This window comes from Buteo buteo, chromosome 16 (genome assembly GCF_964188355.1).
Source record: "Buteo buteo chromosome 16, bButBut1.hap1.1, whole genome shotgun sequence".
NCBI classification, from domain to species: Eukaryota; Metazoa; Chordata; class Aves; order Accipitriformes; family Accipitridae; genus Buteo; species Buteo buteo.
The window spans coordinates 23,483,052-23,503,937 of record NC_134186.1 but is presented as its reverse complement, the minus strand read 5'-3'; the positions used below and the strand labels follow the sequence as shown (position 1 = coordinate 23,503,937).

Genomic DNA, 20,886 nt, shown 5'->3' with positions numbered 1-20,886 from the left:
TTTTGTTTCTCTGACTTAGGATTAGGAAGCTGGCTCGTTCTCATTGTAAGATTTTTCCAAATAAAAAGCTGTGGGGAACCAAACAGCAGCAAGCTGTCAGATCAGGAAATAAGGATTCAATCCTTACTTTGCCCACAGGTCACTGGTGTGACTGTGGCTGATTAGCTTAATTTTTGTCTCACAGCTGCTCCTACAGTAAAAAGATCATAGTTAGCAGCTTTTTGCTTTCCCTGACTCTTGCTTGACTTGGGCTTCACAGTAAAGGGACTCTCTTACCAGGTTGGAAATGTAACACCAAGTCAAGAAGGTCCTGGCCTTGCCTGGAGTGCCACTGTCATGCAAATGAGAGCAGCAGCTTTTCTGAGCGGCTATTATTTGCATAGCTGATTGTTTGCTGCAGGGTATTTTGCTAAGAACAGTAAATTCTATCTGAAACTATCCACTGTGCTTAAGTCTAACTGGTAACTGTAGCAGCTCCAAAGAAACCTTGGAGCAACAGGTAAGATTTTTTGCATAGGACGTCACAAAACTGGAATATTTTTTTTTTACATACTGCTAGATACCATAAGGTGATGGATTTAAATGCCACCGAAGCGATGGGGTGTCTAATAGGATTTTTCAAATGTTCCTGGCAACGTAAAGATATCTGAAAATCTGGCCTCAGTGTGATAATAGAAACCCAAATCAAAGATAAAAATAAACCACTTGAGTTTTATTTTAAGCTGATACAGCTATTGAATTTCATAGTTTAGATCTAGTATAATTGATTATGAATACTAAGCCTATATATTTTGTAGTTTTAAGTCTACAGCAAATTCAATAGCACTTTGTACAAGAAGTTGTTCTGTTGATTAGGAGACCTTAATCAATACAATTTAGCTCCTCTTAGGAACTGCCACTCTCCCAGCCTCAGTTGGGCTTGAGCCAGATGCCTCATAGTGTCAATACGATGCTCAAATACGTTGTCTCCAAAAATCTCTAGACACCTCATAACACAAAGCCAATAACAATGTGGTGTCACTGACAGAGCTGCAGTCTCTATCTTACAGTAATGTAAAGATCTTGTACCTGCTTCAGAACTTTTAAAGAATCTACAATAGTGATCATCTTCAGAGAGTTTAGACTAAGCTAATTCATCACTTATTTGCCTGCTGAAGAAAAAAAACAAGATGCACTTTAACGCTTTAAGATGATTGATAAATGTTTTGCTGTGCGTCTAATAGATATTGCTTGTTCTGTTACCAAGAGCTTGGTTTTACCTGTTTATCCTCCCTCTATTCTAGCTAGATTAAAAATGCAGGAATTGGCTTTGATTTTTGTTTTCTGTCTAGCTGTAAGTCTCCCCTGTCACAAGCCAGCCTGTGTTCCAGGATCCTGGGATGATTTTCATAGCAGCAGCTTTGTTCTTGGGGTAACAAAGGAACTGATTTCTCCATCTATTTGCAAAGGAAAGTGTACAAAAAGGAAAACTGTAATTAAGGAGCTAGAACACTGCTCAGGAGATACAGATTTAGTTCTTAGGATTGTGAGATCTCCTGTGTGATCTAGGGCAAGTCGGTCACTTTTCAATCTGTTAAGAGACTCCTTTTCTCCTACCTTTTCAGCATCCTGTCCCTTTAGACTCAGCCTTACGTGGGAGATCCCTTGTTATGTGCGTGATGAGCTCCCAAACCAACCAGATCCACGCTGAATTTAAGCAACACTACCTATATGGACAATTAACAACAAAAAAAGTTACACTCTTCCTCCAATTGCAGTGACTCTCAGCAGCCAGAAAAGAAAAAATATTTTGCTGAAATACTCACATGACAGTGAATGTTGAAAGTGCTTGTACACAGTATGCAAAAAAACTTAAATTTGTTGTGCTGTTCCTTTTCTAATAGTCCATCACTGAAAGCCCTTGGCAACAAACTGACACGTTTGAGCCACATTAATATTAATGATAGTACAAAAATACATTTTAATGGGATTTGAGGAAGTCTTTTATTTTATACTTTTAAGTCTATACTTTCAAGTCTACTTTTGAGTATTCTGTAGTTTATCTAAACTCCTAGGACTTTTGCAGTCCTAAATCCTCAGTTCATAAAACTGACAAGTCCTAGTGTACCACTGAGCCATCCACCTAGATAAATACTACCCACTGTTTGAAGAAGAGATGAATGTAGGCCATTCATTCAGTTATCCTAAACTGAGGCACCTGTTTTTGTCAGACCCTCTTCCATGAATGTAAACCTTAGGTACAAAATAAGTGACCAAACTGTGTACTAACCGTTGCAGGGAAATGCTGCCCAGAAGAAAAGAAGGACTCCTCTGATTCTATTCTATCATCAACAAAAAGCAAATTGAGCCCAAGGAAAACTTCCTTAGAAAAACTCAGAGGTAAAACAAAAGGAGATGTACCCTTACAGCCACATCCTAATTGAATCGTTACAAAACTGGCTGGCTCAAGCCAGAGATGGAGGTATGCAAAGCAATAACTAGATAGAGAAAAAATGATAAATCAAGATGGATGACTGAAAACCGATTTAGTGCACTAAACTCACTCAGACTTCTGTTGCATTTTCTCCTGATTAGGCCGACAGGAACTGAAAATGAAAATGTTAAGACCCAACTTTAGTCTTCCACGTTGCACTTCGGCTGTACTCACTGATGAAGAGTCCCTTTCTGGGTGGTTCTCTAGGTCAGACAGTGCTTTGATGGCTGGGACTTCCTGCAAAAGCGCACAGGGTGTCCTACGGGGCTGACAGCTGACATAGCTGTCCAAGCCTGCTCAGAACAGGATTTTATCGGAGTAGCACGTGAATGCGAGTTAGCAACGATGATGGTGCGTAAAAGACTGGTTACTGCAAATGAGGAATCTGCAAGAAAATTAGGATCTCGATCTCAAAATAGAGAAAAGACTGCTTTGTGTTGCAGGCTTTGTTCCATGCAGCTTTTACAATGTGTTTCTCCTTCCAGTAAGAAGTTATCATGTTGGGCAGGGAAAATCAGGATCCTGTCTGTCTATAACTGCTAGAAAATATCAAGTTTAAAAAAAAAAAGGGGGGGGGGGCTGGGGAGAGAGAAGGGCTGAAAATTCCAGAAATGTAACTCAATCAGGTGTGGTCAAAAGCAAGATCTCAAAGAAAGCCTTTGGGTCAAGTTAACACAGAATGGAAGGGCTAGAGAGTTTGGTAGTCTCCCTGCGACTTAAATTACAGATGGTTTCCAGGAGTTTCCTTAATAAAATTTGTCTAGGGAGAAAATATTGGTGTCAGTGAGGGGAAAAAATCTGATTCACAGAAAATGGAAAAGAGAAAGGCAGCTTCAACCAGGAGTTAGTCATCAATCTATTTCTTAGACAGAGTCTTGGCAAAACCCATTCTCCTGGTAGAACTTGCCTGGAGTGGACCAGATTGATTTGACAGTCTCTTAGCCTAATAAATGCTTGACCTCAAGGTCTGCTGAATTCACTAAATTCACTATGCAGAGAGAATTGGGAACCAATCACCTCTGGGGAACATCCTGTTCTGCAGCCCTCCCCTGATAAAGGCCTTGACTGCTTTCAGCCTTATCGAGATGACTAGATGAAAGCTGCTCTCAGAAGAAGAAAGGTTAATCGACTACGCTGCTGTTAATCAATCACTTGGAAAGATTCAGCACTTACAATAGGTACGTCCCTCTTCCTGCCAAGAGGTTCTTGCATGTTAACCAGGGACCATCTCCTCCAGTTTGAAGGATGAATAATAGACAGAAACACAAACCAGACAGATGCCAGGTGTCTGATCCAAAGCCAGCTAAGTCAATAGAAAGACTCCCAGTGAGTTCAATGGGCTTGGATCAGACCCCGGAGAAAGACTTATTATCCAAGGTTTATTCTGCATACAGATATCGAGCTACTTTTAGTAGTGAAGGATCCTTGAAAAGAAGCAGATTCATCACACTTTTGCCTCCCTGTGAAATCAAACTTCTTCAAATCATACTGTGTCCCATTTACCCTGATTGTCAGATATGGTCGACATCCAGCAAAGGGAAATTACCTGCCTGTGACAGCAAAGACAGACACGTATACATTTCAAAATCTCTAAAGAGTACAGAAAGAAAAAGTGCCAAACCGCTAATGTTTTCCTGGCCTTTTTGTAATTGCCTCTAGCCAAAATGATAGCCTTCTCAGAAGAGGAAAAGCTAGATCAATTTCTGAAAGGATGAAGGAAAATAGAGGGAATAAAATTAAAGGGGCAATAAAATTAAAAAGATCCTGCCATGGAGAAGAACAAGCTCAGTGCTGAACAACCAGGGGTGTGCAAGGTGAAGCTGACAGAGCCAGAGAGAAAAAAAAATACGAGAGAAAACGCACACTTAGAAAGTACCCCTGAAGATTAGATATTTCTCTAAATTAACAGCTGTATTCGGCACCAACGCTAACTGATGACAAAGCAGTGACTATCCTTGATGCTTGTCTAAATGGAAGTAGAGAGCCTTAGCCTGTTGTTACAAATCCAGGCCCTGATATCCCAGTACAGAAGTACTTGATAGCACACCACCGTCACCATACAGCCAAAAAGCCACACGGCAAACAGTTGAAACCAAAAGATACACACCTTTAGGACATCTACAGCTGCACGTACCAGTTTATAGTTTATTGCAGAGTCTGGTACAGACTTTTGCTTCTTCAAGGCATTGTTTCTGGTATTTTCTCACTACCAGTCTTACCCAAGGCAGACTCCTAGCTGAACTTATGCCAGCCTTTATTCATCTGGCTCCGTCTGCTGCCAGAAGGCTTCGGGCTGGTCAAATCCTGGAACAAAGCTGCTGGCTTAAAATTTTTGCTTTAGGAATAACCCTGTTTTCACTAGAGGCAGATACCTGGAGAATGGCAGATTGGTGCCATGGACTGTACCTGTCCCAGCTATTGAAGAGGTACCAGGTCCTTCAGAAGGCTGGAGAGCAATCCAGACGCCGCGGCTATTCTCTGCTCATCTGAAGTTCATGGCACTACAAAGCATCCCAGGTGATGGATATTTCCTCCTTATGCAGTGACAACAAGCAACAGATCAGTGAAAGAGAATGAGCTAAGGTCCGCTATATATATGATTTCTATGTGCTCCAATAAAACATTTTATCTGAGGAAGCACAGTCATCTTAAATGTAGCCATGTTCTTTGCCAGTAAACAGCCATGGCTGCCAAAACCAATTCCCCAGTCCTCCCGTTGCCAGCTGAAAAAAATCCACAAGACAGATCCTGCATTTACATCCAAAAGGAAGGACTGATATTTGGTGACTTTTTTCCCTTTGGCTCAATTGACAAAATAACCAGCACTGCAAGAAAAGCAGGGCAGATATCATTCAAAGAGTCAAGGTGCCTATCTATTCCGTAAGGAAACCTGACAAGAAATTCCACATACAAAACAAGAACTACATAGATTTAAGAGGTATAACAGCTTCTTTCCCAGAAACGATTTCGGTATAGCAGCCTTATAAACGTGAAAATTTCAGCCTAACTCCATAGTTATGTGTAATGCGCATTGCATCAAAATACATAAGCAGCAGTCCTCTAAGTAGCACTCTGCTGTAAGAGCCTAGAATTTGTTGTCTATAACCTTTGTAGCAAAATAATGTCAGAAGTTAATAACCTGCTAAGATAAATGGGAATATCCTGCAGCTCTCTGGGTCTTGTTTCATGTTACTGCAGATTCCGATTCATGAAAACAGTGCCTCATCTTCTCATGTTTGAAACGGGATTTTTACTGCCATAACTTCTAGTTTTGAACAAGACTCTTATTATATGCTTAACTGTATTGCTGCAATACCAGCAGGTCCTGTTGTGTCTGCCATTCTACTGGCATACACTGAACCACGCTCCCCTGCAATTCTCTTGCCAGTGGTGGATCCCACCGTAGCCACAAAACTGAGTAGAAATCCAGATAAAAAGTGATATATTTCATCTATGACTATTCATTTCTTAACCCACAGTGGATGAGCATAAGGCACCTGCAGCTCGGTACTAATTGCCAAGCGAGGAAGTACAAAGGTTACTGCCTAATCAATTTTTCCTTATGTCATCTGGAATAGTATCCTACAAGGCTTAACTGTGCAAACTTGGTTGCACTGAATCATAACATCTGAAGACAAAATCTCTTCTGTCTAAAAGGAAGGGAAAGATGGATGGCAGAGAAACGGAAGGAGAAGTCAGAGTGCTTTATCGACCCAACTGACATCCTATAAATGGTAAGCAATAAAAATCTATTGAGAAATAGAAAAGTTCTTACTCACCCGTATCACTGTCCCCCCAAATTGTTAATGCCACAAAAAAAAAGCAAAATTCCCTTAAACCACATATTTAAAAATCTTGCAATTTTATTTGCATATAAAGGCCGCTAGATATAATATCACAATAAATTTAAAGAAACAACTGCTTTTCTAAATTCCATTAACAAGGTAACATAAAACAGAACAAAGCTCAATAGCATTTACAGTGGTAGAACAGAAATAACTATCTGCAACAATATTTTGTGCTAGCGAGATTGCATTTACACACAGTGCAAAATAAGAAAAAGGAAATAAAAAAGACAAGAAGAATATTTAAATATAAAGGACAACTAAGCCTTATTTTAGTTAGGCTTGATTGTATCCATTTGACTCTATACATGCCTGAACTACGACAAAGATTTAACTCGGGCTCTTGAAGGCCTTGAGCACTTGGAAAATGTGTCACATCCTTCATAATTTAGATGTGCTGTACAGCATAATTTTGCAGATGCTATACTGGCAATATTAAATCCTAGCTTAGTTATAATGCACAAAAAATACATATATATATAAATTCATATTTAAAAGGAGTCCGCATTTACATTTTTTTTACTGCATGAAATACCTGCTCTTTGCAGCTTTCACCCCCAGTCTTTTAAAGCTAAAATAATTTAAAAACAAACAATAAAAGGTAGATATCACATACAGGCTGTGGCTATCTATATCAGTCTTAACATATAAAGCAGGTAGAGACAAACAACTGAGAAGTCTATTCTCCCCTTGCTGCATTCTACTGTTAACAGAAACAAGCTTCAGTACATGCACACATATCAAGAGGTAAATGGACCCCAAAACATTGTTTGTGCTACTAAAAAAAAGTTGATATAAATGGAGATGAAAAGCTAACGTTTAGACCTAGGGAAAAAGAAGACACTTAAAAAACCCCGACAATAACATAAGTTGTGCAAATTTGGGTGTTTTTAAATGCTGCCTATTTTTAAGCTTATAATATAATATTAAAATAAGGTCTCTCACTTATTAAAAGAAAGCTTGGCTGTCCTTTTGAGAACACTATAACAATTTACAATGGCAAATTTATTGAAAAACAAAATTCATTTTACAAATTCACAATGCTTTATCAATTTAAAATGAATGCTGCATTTCCAAAAAGCACAACCTCTAACTTTTCTTCTTGTTTCTTTTGTACCAGCAATTTACAAAAAAAAAAAAAAACCAACCCAAAAAACCAAACCCCAAAACCCGCAACCCACCCCAAAACAAAAAACCCCATGGTTTCCCCCAAGTTCTCCCCCACCAATTTTAAAATAAACATGTAACAGAATGTAAGTTTTATAATTAGAAAATGGCAGTTTATAGACCTTCCCCAGTTCCAAATGTGCAGTAGTGCTTCATGATCCTTGAGGGGTTGGAAGGTCAAATATAATTGGAGGGTTGGTTGGTTGAAAGCTGACTGTACACGTTGAAGCATTGATGTACGTTGTGTAACCGTCTGTCATAATGCCATAACCTGTAGGGAGAATGTGTCACACTTACTGTAATATAAACAAACGATACTGCCCATGGGCAGCTGCACCGAAAGCTTGTTGTGGGATCAATGCTTTGGAATAAAATTAAATTCATCCCTTCAAAATGATACAAGCTCTTGAAAGCTGCCACAAAGGCTTGACTGAAAAAAATACAACGTACTGTATTTGAAGTAAGAACTGATGCTTTTATGTACAAACTTTTTCCCCCCACGGAAAATCTCTGTTGCAATTGGATACAGCAGAAACAGAGACAAAACCACACATGCACTTTTTCTAATTACTTAATTAGCGAGCTGTGGTTTGCATGCCTGTGATGTCTGTCATAAGGAAAAGACCGATCAGGAGAAAAAGATCTAGAAGTAACTTTGGTTCCACCTACAAAAACCCCTCTCTGGGCAATGAACCGAACCCAGTAAGCTTTCCCCACATTAGCCCTTAGCATCCAGTTCCTCAGCATAGGACTGCCAAGCTGATGTTCACGCTGGCTTGTGAAACCTCCGAAACTCATTAGCAGGTTAAAAATATGCACACATACGTATTTACTTTATGTATGTTATCTACCAGTGAAAATCATGACCAAGGAAAGGAATCTTCTGCTGTAAACACAACAGAGCCCTGAAGGTCAATGGATGACCCCTAGCTTAAGCAGAAAATTGAGATGAAGCTTAAACAGATGACTGCTTTTCATTACAAAGGGATCTTGGTAACTTGTTCCCGAACCAAAAAACAAGAAGCAGCAAATACTAATCACAGGTTTTTAGCATGCCAAGTACTCGACTCCTCAGCAACACTATGGCATGGGTTTCAGGATGCTGAAGACTGTTCTCGACATTCTAAACATCTGGCCAGTGATGCTCTTGTTCAGACCGCGTCTGAGGAACCAGCAGCAACGCTCTTTCTCTGCCGGCCTCTGCCTTCTCTCCCACTTGCCGCACAGGAATAGGACATAACGGAGGGTTGTGCACTCCAGTAATTTTGGGCAAGTGGAGCAAACTATAGCAACCCATGAATTGAGTCACAGCTGAGCCTTCATTCAGCAAATGTGATGTGAGAAAACAAATGATAACAGAAGTACAGAGATAATGAGAAGGTAGAAGCTCTCCTCTTACATTCTGTCAAGGATAAGGAGATAGGAGCTGCAGTTCCACCAGTGCAAAAGGTGAGAGAAAGCTTTGCCATTGTTTTCAGCTGACAGCCACAAAAAGCTAACAAAGGAGCTAGAAAAAATCTAGGAAGAATTTGGCACCAAATGTACTTTAAAATAATAATAATAATAATAATAAAAAAAATCAGAGTTTCATGGAGGAAGAGAACTTCCCATTGCAAACCCACAGGGGAAAAATGTTTTTCTTTTATACCATTATGATACAGTACAGACCACTGCTGCCTGAAAGCTAAGATAAATACAGCTACCCACAGTGTCTATCAGAAAGAATAATCACTTCAGAATTGCTGCACTGTCCGCCTGTATTACTTTATTTATTTAGACTGGCAATTTTGATTTAGATCATCTCATGGTGGGAAAAACCTTGTTTGTGGTTGCTCGTGCTTGTCAACCAGGAAAAAAACCTGCATCACCAAAATGTGTGTATAGCCTCTGTGGATTTAATGGAATGTGGTGCATGTTCATTCATCTCAGCTGGAGTTGGATGAGAATTAATTGCACTGTAAGATAATGCTCTTAACACTTGGCTATTTCTTTCTGTACTGAAACAAGCCGTTCTTATGTCTTCTGCGTAAGTACTAAACAGGATTTTAACTTTTTTGTTAGTATTCTTGTAAGAATTTATTTGAACATTCACTTTTAATATGTGCTACCACCGTTCCTACGAGATTTAAATGTAAGGTGCTTCATGTGGTTCCTCGGTGCTTTCTCACAATAATGATCTTGTACACAGAAGTACCCTCCTCTCCCACTACTTAACACTACTACAGCTAGAAGTTTCATCATCCAGCGTGCCTACAAAGACCGTAGACACTTTACATTTTTTAGCTGGAAGTCTTGCTGTATTCACTTATTCTTAATATGCAAGGATTAATATTTATACAAAATATCCAATCTTCTCTTGGGTGCACTGAAAGACTGCTATTCATGCCACTACACTCAAGGTCATGTCAGTATTTCCATTATAAACTCTTTATTTACAGATACCCAGCATGAAACTCATTGTATGAAGTCACAAGGGCTTCAGAAAAACCAACAACACTAGTTGAGAAAGCTATCCTTTTTTTATTTTTATTTTATGAAGTCCTCCAAATCTTTAAGCCTATGGAGAACCTAGTTAGGAGTCCATGGAGAACCCTCCAGGGGGACAATATAAAGGATTTAATGTGTAATTTTGAGTTCTAGGGTCACAAAGTCTTACACTCCCTCTCAGGCAGAACTCCTAGTGTTTGTCTCTCAGCCACATGAAAGCTACAAAATTGTATTAAATATTTAAGTATCTCCAAAATGTATTTAATCTCTCAGCCTCTTCCACTTCCACAAACTGAGCTTATTGTTTCTGAAGCTTCACACTCTGCCTGATCTGGTACTGACAGTGGGGAAATAGCTCTTCTAAAATATGAGACTGCTGGAAGGTAACATACACGGTACAAACTGTATTACAGGATGCTTTTAGAAATGTATGCAAAGTGAGTTCTGGCAATCTCTCCTCCTGATGTCTGACTCGAGATGCCCTCCTTTCTGCTTTTCCTTATACACTGAGGGAGGTGAGCTGAGACAGTAAGTTGTCTTCGATTTTCTTCTTTTTCTAGCACCTTTCTTGGCTCCTGTGCTTGGGATAATGGGGATAATTTTCATTTTGGCTTGCAAGTGTGGGGAATCTCATCTGTTTCTCTAACCAAGTTTGTCAAAATCTGAATTGCTTTCAAATAACCTGTATAGAACAACCTTTGCACAGTGAAAGATGTAGGTGGCTAAATGTAGCACACGTTCCTGAAAAAGTCTGTTTTAATTCTGGCATAAATTTACGAAGTGCTGTGCATGCAATCACTTCCCTCAATTCCCTCCCTACTTTAGTCCAATATGCCATTATCCATCCTTCGCAACACACCATCAAAATGTGCTGCTTTGAAATCAGCCCGAGATCGAAGAGGGGAATAGTGCTGCTCCTTACCTTCGTGAATCCCACCAAAGACATGGAGTTTGGGCCTTACTCGCCTCTGCACCGTGTTCAACAGTTCCACACAACCCACTCTCTGCAGCTCCTTTGGAACCCAGTCTCGAAAACCTGAAGGCAAAATGCAATCAATACTATTAATTTTCTCTATTCAGGTAAGGTTTCACATAGTCTTTCAGGAAGTCATAATTCACAGAAGTTTTATTACATTATCTGTAGTCGTAACTTCTCCATTAAAGCACACAATGGCTTTTAAGAAATGTTTCGCTGTCACTTTGTCTTCCTTAAGAATTCCTCCCTCCATCTGCATTAATATTTTTCTGGATGTGATTTGTTTTTTTAAACTATAGGTTTAAACCCATCTTCCACCTTGAAACCTTGGGACATTTATTCCCGGCACTGCTGCAGATTTTTCTTCCCTTTCCCCTGGCTCTTACAGCAGCCAGCTTCCCCAGCCAGCTACGTGGTTACTCCAGAAATAAAACACCTCAGGAAGATCAGCTATCTAGGACCCGACACCTCTGCCGCCCCAAAGATTTAAAATACAGTCTCCCACAACTTCCCGAGGACCACAGTCTGCAAGTGGCAGCTTATTTCTGAGCCCCCGGTCACTAAAAACAAGCAACGTAGCAAAATAGCTTCCAACAAGCCAGTGCTAATTGACTACGTTGCCGCTCAGTCCTACGGATAATATGGAAAAATGCACAAATATGACATCTGTTATTACAGAAGTCTGCTGCCTGGACTGGCACCACTAGGGATCAGCAGGGCAAGACAAATGAGGAGGAGTAAAAGGGAAATCAGGAGCCACATCCAACTGTAGCACCGTTCTACTGACTTCAGAGTAATTACATCCTGTGCCAAGTTTATCCCAGGTAGTAAAAACATGTTGTGACATGAACTTGAATGAATTTTGGAGAGAACAAAGAGTCCAGTTACAGCTCTACCTCCCTTAATATTTATGTAATTGAAAAAGCAGCATTTTTCTCAATATTATCATGCAGGCTGAGACCTAGACGCCCTCCTTTTAGGCACAGTACTAGCACCTAATCTGTGTCTGTAGTTAAAATACAGTGCCAACCTTTTGAAATTGAACTTCATTATCTCCATCAAAACCAAAATTTAAGTACGCTTATTCAATTAAAGCACTCATTAGTGTCTGCAGCATCACAGTATTTCTAGATGAACCCATTTCAGAGCAGATGGATTAGCAACCCATTTAAAATAGCACCCATGAAACATTACAAACATGCTTGTGGGGTTTTTTGCTTCTTTGGGAAAACAAACAGATTAAAAGAGTGCTATTCAAAATGCTGGTTTTCAATATCCGGTGCGCTCCACTGTCAGTGGATGGTGTTATTGCTGCTTTATCAAAGCAGCATGCTGGTAGCTCTAGTAAGATTAAAGAGAATTTGCAGATCGTTTTACAACATTCTCTAAGCAGTATTAGAAGAATAACCAGGATATAAAGGGAGTGGTAAGTACATTACTGGTCAAAAACTTTCTGGACTTTTTTTTCCCTTAGCTCTGCTTAGCTTGCTGACTCTTAATTGTGCTACGAAACATAAACATGCATTAATTCCTGACTCCACGGTCACTGAGAAGCTCTGTGAGAGCATTGAGCCAGCCTGGTAGCACTTAAATGCTGTTTTATAATGGCATCTTGCAATTCTGAGAAGTTTTTTTTTATATTTGCTACCATCTCAAAAGTCAGTGACTTCATGTGATCATGTGATGATCTGACCCCTTGGATTTCAGGAGCTTACTAAAACCCTGACAAAATCACAGTCTACTAACAATAACGGTAATGAAGAGCAGACTGACACACTTTCTTATCCTGATAAGCCATATTTATAGAAGGCAGAGGCTCAGTTCTTGTACAATCAACTGAAATATTGAAATAGAGTCCTAGACTGCTTTCCGCATGTGTCTTAAAGAAAACAGTAAATAATACGTGATACTGTCCTGTGGGGTACAGGACAGGGAAAAAATAGTGGGAGTTTTCAAATGGTTTTAGTGCAGGCTTTAATGACTTCAGATATGCCAAAACTGGGTACACCTGTCTCTGCTGAATGATCATCCTAGTGTCTTTTTAAGACCATCAGAACTTAGTTTAGAATGTAGAATTAAAATGGGGATCAGTGAATTTACTCACATTTACAAGGCAAGCAAAATTTAACTAAATGAAAAACTTCAACTACTTAATGAAAAAAGAAATTTTGCATTCATAGACTTGTGCTCACCTGTCATTAGTTCAAATAAGGAACAATTATCTGAGAATGTAATTTTATTCCTTCACAAATTTGCTATAAGCCAATTAATATCTTTAAAACTACTGTTAGATATTCTGAGTTTACAAGGACATTATCAAAGAGAATATGTGACTACATACTCCTGAACTCTTGACTGCATACTCTAAAACCTTAAGGTAACATGTCATTGTAGTGGAAAAATGGTTTAAAAGTTTAGTCAATTTCTGAAAAATTGTATGGGATTGGAAGCTGTTTGACAGATGAATACTGTTCTTAAATAAAATGTCAAACTATAATGGCCATGGAGTCAGATATTTGATCTTCCCTAGCTTGAGTTTAACAAATAATTTAGTTTTTATTAAGAAAACATCTAGAAGGTCAACAGATCTGCTCAGCCTAATCACTTTACACTTCTTCCAAAAAGGCTTTTTAATTAATAGTTTTGAGGTAGGGTGCGATTACAGTATAGCTTATAGCATTATTAATTTTGCTTATTTTGAAAGTAAAATTCTCATGCAAAGAATCACACACAGTTTTTGTTTCACTTACCAAGGGGAGGTCCATGTGTCATTAGTATATCAATTCCCTCAGGAATAAGGTTCCACTTGTCTAGCAAAGACTGACCTCTGGGTAGGTTAAAGCCCCATCCATTAAACCACGGTGTCCTTTGGGGAAAAATAAGATGAACTGCATCAGTGTAAAATAAAAATCTCTTGCCTTCTCCAATTTTTCTGAATTAAAACAATTTCAGTGCTTCAGAGATTACTTGCAGACAGCCTTTTTGAAGGGGATGCATCTGAAGCAAACTGGCTTAAATACATACATACACTAATTATACATTTGAACTTAGATTAATATCCTGCGCTTTTATTGTACTTCAAGAGTATTCAGTCCTGGGGACATTTACTCACTAGAGAGAAAGGGAAAAAAGTTACAATAACACAGTCTAAATCTAAAGCTTTCTTCCAAAGTTTGGGGATGTTCAAACATAAGAACTCCTTCCTTACGTCACCTACCAAAACAAGCAAAAATCCCCAAAGTTTTTTGGAGGCAAGAGTCAACTTCTCACAGCATGGGGCAGCTAGTGGGCAACAGTTCAACAGGAAGGCTGTATGATGCCGCTGTTATAAGCGCCATCTGTACTACGGTATTTCACTAAACTCAGCTTGCTCCTTTCAGCACTTTTAATATCGGAACATTGTCACATAACTTGGCTTTGAAGTCCTGAGCCTCCTAGAGGTCTTGAGCACACAATGTTTAGCCTCACATGACTTCTTCAATAGGTCTTATAATTTAAAATTAATTTAGTATTTATTGAGGAAAACGGATATCCTCAGTCTCCACCATCATAGCATAACGTTGTTTTAGACATTGGTTTATCCATCAACCCCGGCACGTAGTAATGAAAAGCAGACCTTCCAGGAGTACTTTTTCAGTGCATAACAGCCAAGTTGAATCATTTTGATGCAGGTGTATTATAATAAAGCCTTTCCTTATCAGGTAGGCACACAGAGGAATTGTTCTGAAGAGACACTGTAGTATTTACACCTGTTTCTAACAACTTTTTATACAGCTGTTAGTATTGTACTAATTTCAAGCATTTTCATCCATGTGTGTGTTTCCTGGAGCTCAGGCACCAGATTTAGACTGGATTGCTTCATTTTCTAGGTAGGATACTCCTGTCCTAGTCATTTGGGGGTATCTTTCTGAGAGTTCAAGCTACTCCTGCAGTCTTCCGTGTTTCAGAATCTCTCCCTTTTGAAAATAAAAATTGGGTGAAAAAAACCAACTACAAACCAACCTTAAAGAAAAGCATACCTGTTAAAAAGAGAGTCCTACATCATTTCGTTATGTAATCTGCCTCCTGTACCCGCTAAATTATGCATTTTTTCAGCCTCAAACGTCTATTTAAGTGGAAATTTCTTGCTAAGATTACATGTCTTAATTTTTATTCTTTGTAATTAAAGTTGTTTTTTTCCAGAGACAATCATTTGACCAGTGAGAGTATACACAGTTATATGTATGGTCTGAATTCCCGACAATCAGCAGTATGGGAACACAGCAGGCGCTGCTAATACAGCGGCAGGAAGGTCACTGGTGCCTTAGTTACAAATAATAGACATATCCCACATAGTCCTACTGAACTAATACCACACACACATAGGAACTTGGTTCAACCTAGCAGACTTCTTGGATGCTGGATGAACGCTAGCAAAAGACAGAAAAATTAGATGTTCGTTAAACATTTTATGTAAGCTATGGGTTCCTCATGTGCATAGCAGTGAAATCTCACCTCTCACTGTTGGCTTACTCTGCACCCACTGAAACATTTAAAAAAAGTTCCTGTGTTGTAAAATAAGGTCAGCATACCTCACCGGAGGTTTGTAGGCAACTGAATTAAAACTGAAGCATGTGGCTTAGCTTTGGCTAAATCACAAGTGTTTCTGCTTTACTATGATTGACCTTTCTGAAACACGTATCTAAATTTCCTTTCCTGTAATGTTCCTAGGTTTTAACATATCAAGATTATCGTAACCTTCAGGACTGCAGTTAAAAGTTAAAACATGGTTTGGCTAAACATTCAGCTGCTTAAAAAAACAAACACACAGCGCATAGGTTGAACTTTTCACTGTCAATTAATGATTCTTTCCCCACTTGCATTTCTCCTGCAGATAATACTGTAGTTATTACACCATAGTTAAACCTGAAATGTGAAACCACATCTGTGATCTCTCTGGAGCTCTTTGGAGACTACGACCACAGAAAAACCTGGATTTGTCTGCAGGTTTTTTATTTTATTTTCTTCTGAAGCACTGGGGGAAGAGGAGGAGGGGAACCTGAGCTCCAATATATTCTTCATTCACCAGTCTCTGTAATTAGCTGTGACTAACAGGCACCACATGGGAATCCACTTGTAAGAAAACTTTGGAGAAACCTTCCCCATTATGCAGCATGTGCACAAAATAAGATGGTCAAGTACTTCTTTAATATACTAAACATTTTCATGCGAAATGAATAAATAGAGGAGAAGAGCAGGCACGACTGGAAGAACACCTGGATTACAGATTTAGGTTTCGGGCATTTAAAACACAAACCTGCATATTGAATGCGAGTACTAAGCCCGGACAAGACAAACTGAGAGTCCCTGCGTTTCTGAGGTGGCTCAGGCCTCGCCAGAAAGCCAAGGGGAAAAAGGACGTGTTCAGAACACCACCAAGAAAAAAACAGCTTTATGGCACAGATTCAGGTTTAGATGAGATCACAAGGAAGGTCATCCGATGTTTGCACTACGCTGTGTTGCAGTGCAGACAAAATGGAGTTGATGTACTGTGAATCCCGTGAGTGGACAGATGAATAGCTGTTTACCCCCAGCAAACTTTAAATGTGTGCAGGAAAGACAAAGCCTGCACTGTAGGTAGGCAGCATCCTATCAAGGGGTATCGGGTAGGGATCCTTTACTCCTATTAGTGCCCTTTTTTGCATACGTAAGAGTTAAATGGAGTTGCTCTCAACTTCTAAATAATTTTGAGGGAAAAAATTGTGCATGTAGTTACATGCCTTCTGCAACATATTCTCAAGCTGATTACCTACTGGGAGAAACCACCTCATATTGAGGAAGACGTATTTATAATGAACTTTGGCTGCACCCACCTGTGGTAAGTTGCAATCCGGTGCAAATAATTAGTAAGGGCTACTTAGTCATTAGTAACTATATTTAAGATCTGACCTATTTTTCTTTCCTATGAAGCTCTCAGTAAAAAGATTTCAGTTAACTCCTAAAACCATTAATAGTATACTTCACTTTTAGGTAGACGGCAAGAAAAGAAAGCTATCAGCTGTTGAATAATGCCACAAGGGAGGCATAGACGTAAAAACCACAGGGATTAGTAATGAGAGATTACAAATGATTTTGTCATTTTATGTTTGATGGACCAGAACACTTCCTCACACCCGATGCCTGGCATGACGCAGGTCCCGCTTGCCCGGCATGTCAGCCCGTGTCTGGGAGAACCTAATTGAGCTCCTGCTCATCAGAACCACGCCGCACTTCACAGCATCCTTCACGTGCCATCAAACCCTCACGATAATTCTTGATCCCCGGCTCACCTGACAGCTCAGCCCTCCCCTGACTGCAAAACTTCCGTATCATTTAGGGATAGCAGTTATGCTGGCACCAGATGTGACACAGGGAATATCCTCACTGAAGGCAGACACCTGGCCCATCGTTACTCTCTTCAGTTCTTTGTTTCTACACAGGAATCCCCACAGATCCCCCTCCACCTGGCATTTTGGAAGTTACACTTTCTGCAATTAAAAGAACGCTTAGGCAGTAGGCTGTGTATTATCTTCACACCTTGTGCTGCAGGAGATGCAGACATCACTTGACATAATACCAAGAAGGAGGGGATCTTAAGCTTTGCGACAAGACTCACCCTCCTTTTGCAGGTGCATTGGGAGAACTGCCTGACAAGACACACAAATCCATCTGCTTTTAATGGCAGAGAGCTGCCTCTTCAGAAGGTGATTGAATCTCCTTTCTCTCAAGTAACTTTGTATGGTTTTAGTATTTTACCATTACATTTAAAAAAAAAAAAAAAAAAAAAAGAGCACAGTGATGGAGCATTATTTTATGACACAAAATCACAACCACTTCTGGGTGTATACACTCAGAAGGAACACCGTCACGTGGGGAAATGGGAGACGCAAGGCAATGGCCAAGGTCATCCAGGTGATATAGGAACTTCAACTCCTTCCGGAACTTTAACATTTTTAAAGGATGGTATCTCCTACTACCTACTTTCATCTCTTCTCTGTCTCGTGAATTTAATTACCTGATCCTCAGAGTTCAACAACTCAAAAGGTACAATGAGATCTTCTAGATTCAGGTTTTCCTTTCACCTCTGCCGGTAAATCCATTTATTTCAATAGTTACTTCTAAAGAGGCTTAGATCTCACGTGTTTTTAATCCCCGGTATTCATTCATTTTTAAGGCTACCCAGTCTTTTAGGAAAGCTTCAATTCTATCCTTAATCCAATGAGTAAAGTGCACAGGAGGCAAAAATCTCAGTCTGCTTCCTCCCACAGGATAACAGCCAAGGAGGTGTCTAGAAGGCATCGCAGCAGAAAGCACTTCTACGCAACTAATAACAGTAATGAAATGCTCTTTCTTTTTGACAGCATTCAAATTGAACACACAGACCTAGCTTACGAGGGAGAGAGACAGTTCCATTAGCAGGACAAAAATGGTGGGACAGGACACCGAGATGCGCTCCTAGACTTGTTCAGTTACAGGACTACCCTACAAACATATCCCCAAAGTACCTACTAGGGTCCTAGATGAAAGCTGCAGCAGTGCAGCGGACTAGCAGAGAACAAACTGCAAAGGAGGGGGGAGAAGTGACCTTTGTGCACAGAAAAGAAAAGCCTTTCAATCCTCCTCCCTCCGCCCCCAACGCCAGGCTCCAACGTTGGCCAGGGCAGAGCAGCACACATGTGCCCGTCTCCATTCAGTCAATGGACAGAGCGTGCCTAGTGGGAATACACAAAAAAGGGATTGTAGCGTGGGGCGAAGGGGAAGAGGGAGAGCGCGTGCAATCGTGGAAACAAAAGGCTGAGCAGAGCAAGTGCGCAATGTGTTAAGGAAGCACATTTTACAAGATAAGAGCTTCTACAAAGGCTCTCAAACTTGCCTTCAGTGCTATAAATGCATTTTTTTGTTAAGCTCACTCTTATAGTGAATATTCAAACACTTTTTCATAATGTAACAACAAGCAGGAAATCTTAAAGGCTAAATGATTTCCTAAATGTGTTCATTATATGTAATGTTGTGGTATCAGTAAAAGGCAGAGTCTGGTGGCTCGAGCTGTATTTCATTCCCACTAGCATTTACCTGCTGTGCCTCAGTGCCCCATTTAGAAAGTGAGGACAATAATACACAACCGAAAGAAGTATCATGGGGTCTGGTTCCTTGGGATTTTGCTTACCCTGCATCTTTAAAGAGCTGAAGCTCTCATGAAAGTGGGTTACCGTACTGTGATTATGTTAGCCATGTACTGCATGTATCTCCTTATTACTGACCTGCACAGAAGTCAGGCAGTCTCTAAAACACAGTTCTGCTATTTTTACAATATTACAAAAACCTGAAGCCTCAACAGCTGCTGGTAATTTTCCTTTTTTTTGCAGCTTTTCTCTCTCTCTTTCAACTTACATACTACAACCTCTGAACACTTGCCGGCTGTCTAAATGACAGAACATTTGAGAAACACAACCCCACACATCCACCGTGTTTGGAGGGAAAGAGTTCACACAGCGCCTTTCCTCTACGATGCGGTCCTCCACAATGAAAAGTTGCAGCAACCACCTCATCCCAAGAAGCTAGTGTGACCTGGTATACTCCTTGCACCAAGGTGTTCTCAATTTCTACCTCAGACTGTACAAACTGGTCAATGGAGGTTTTAGCTTAAGACTCCTGTCAGACAGACCCGTGCTTGGATCTGAGAGAGGTAAGAAAGAGTTAGGACCTCGACTGCTGCCATTCAGCATGTTATCGCCTAAAACAAGGAGGTTAAAGTGCCAGCAGTCATGGAGGACCACAAGACATGGAGGACAGAGCACAGGGCCCCCTGAGGATGGGGGGAAAGAATATAAAATGAAGCAGAGGAGGGGATGACACCAGGAAGCCAGTGGATACTGGAAAGAAGAGGAAGGGAGTAGAATTTTTAAAGTTCAGGACTCAGGCAACCTTTGCTTAAGTATCCGAATTGCTCATCAAAGAGGAAATTTCCTCCAAATCTTCTGAGGTTTTCCAATCCCTAGCTGTATTGCAATCATTTTATTTAGGGCTTTACTTAATGAGATCTGGGAGATATTGTAATATCCCAAAAATATGAAAATAATTCAAACTTGACTCAAGGGCTAATTTCATTCTACTTTTAAAAAGAACAGAATTACAGAGGCCTACTAATAGAAGCAAGTATTAGACCATGCGTATTTCTGTGCTGCATATGGTTGAGGATGGCTTGAAGGCTAGACTTGGTCTAAGCTCGCACCAGCCTCAGCTGGGTCCGACCATTAAGTACGCTGCGTTTCCCTGCATGGTAATGGGAGCACTGGGGCAGCAGCTCAGGCCTATGAAGTACCATGCTGGACTGATTAGCAGAACAGCTTCTTGTTCCAGAGCGGGCACATTCACCCCTTCATTCCCACGCTGCATCGCTGTGCAGGGTACATGCACCCTTGAAGTGTCAAAGGATGCTGCAGTATTGAGAAAAGCTTGAATGCCTTGAATTGTTACAGCAGAATTTTGTGGTCCATGTAGAAACACAGAGAATCATGGAATATCTATCTAGAGGAAGGAGCTCTGAAGCTCCTGAAGCTCACCCCAACATAAATCGAATGTCCATTCCGAGGCACAGAGAAAGAGGAAACAAAAGGGGAAAGAGCAGCTGGCTGAAATTTTGATTCAGCTTTGCTCAACAACTTGCATGTTACAGAATGATGCTTGGATGCTTGGTTTCTTCTAGTAAACGTGATCATAATATGCTGGGTTTATTACATCTTAAATTAATTTTCTATATGCCTCTTATTATCCATGCAGGAAATGTAAATTGGCAAAGCTTCCACCCCAGGTAGATCTGGAAGAGGGTTTTACTAGTAGCCCTGTTTCTGCCACGACAACACAAATTAAAGTAGAGCAAAAGCAAAAGGGAAGTGAAGACCTCTCCCCCAACACAGACT

At 40.1% G+C, this 20,886-nt stretch overlaps 1 protein-coding gene across 2 annotated transcripts in view; it reads right to left on the bottom strand.

Annotated features, from left to right (window-relative positions):
- Positions 1-6,318: 6,318 nt before the first annotated feature.
- Positions 6,319-20,886, bottom strand: part of MPPED2 (metallophosphoesterase domain containing 2) — a 109,547-nt gene continuing 94,979 nt past the window's right edge. For both annotated transcript variants that reach the window (XM_075047091.1, XM_075047092.1), the window contains exons 5-7: positions 13,699-13,814; positions 10,895-11,008; positions 6,319-7,756 (exon numbers count right to left, since the gene is read on the bottom strand). In XM_075047091.1, coding sequence (XP_074903192.1) covers positions 7,638-7,756; positions 10,895-11,008; positions 13,699-13,814 — 349 coding nt within the window. In that variant the 3' untranslated portion in view covers positions 6,319-7,637. The remainder of the gene's footprint in view (positions 7,757-10,894; positions 11,009-13,698; positions 13,815-20,886) is intronic.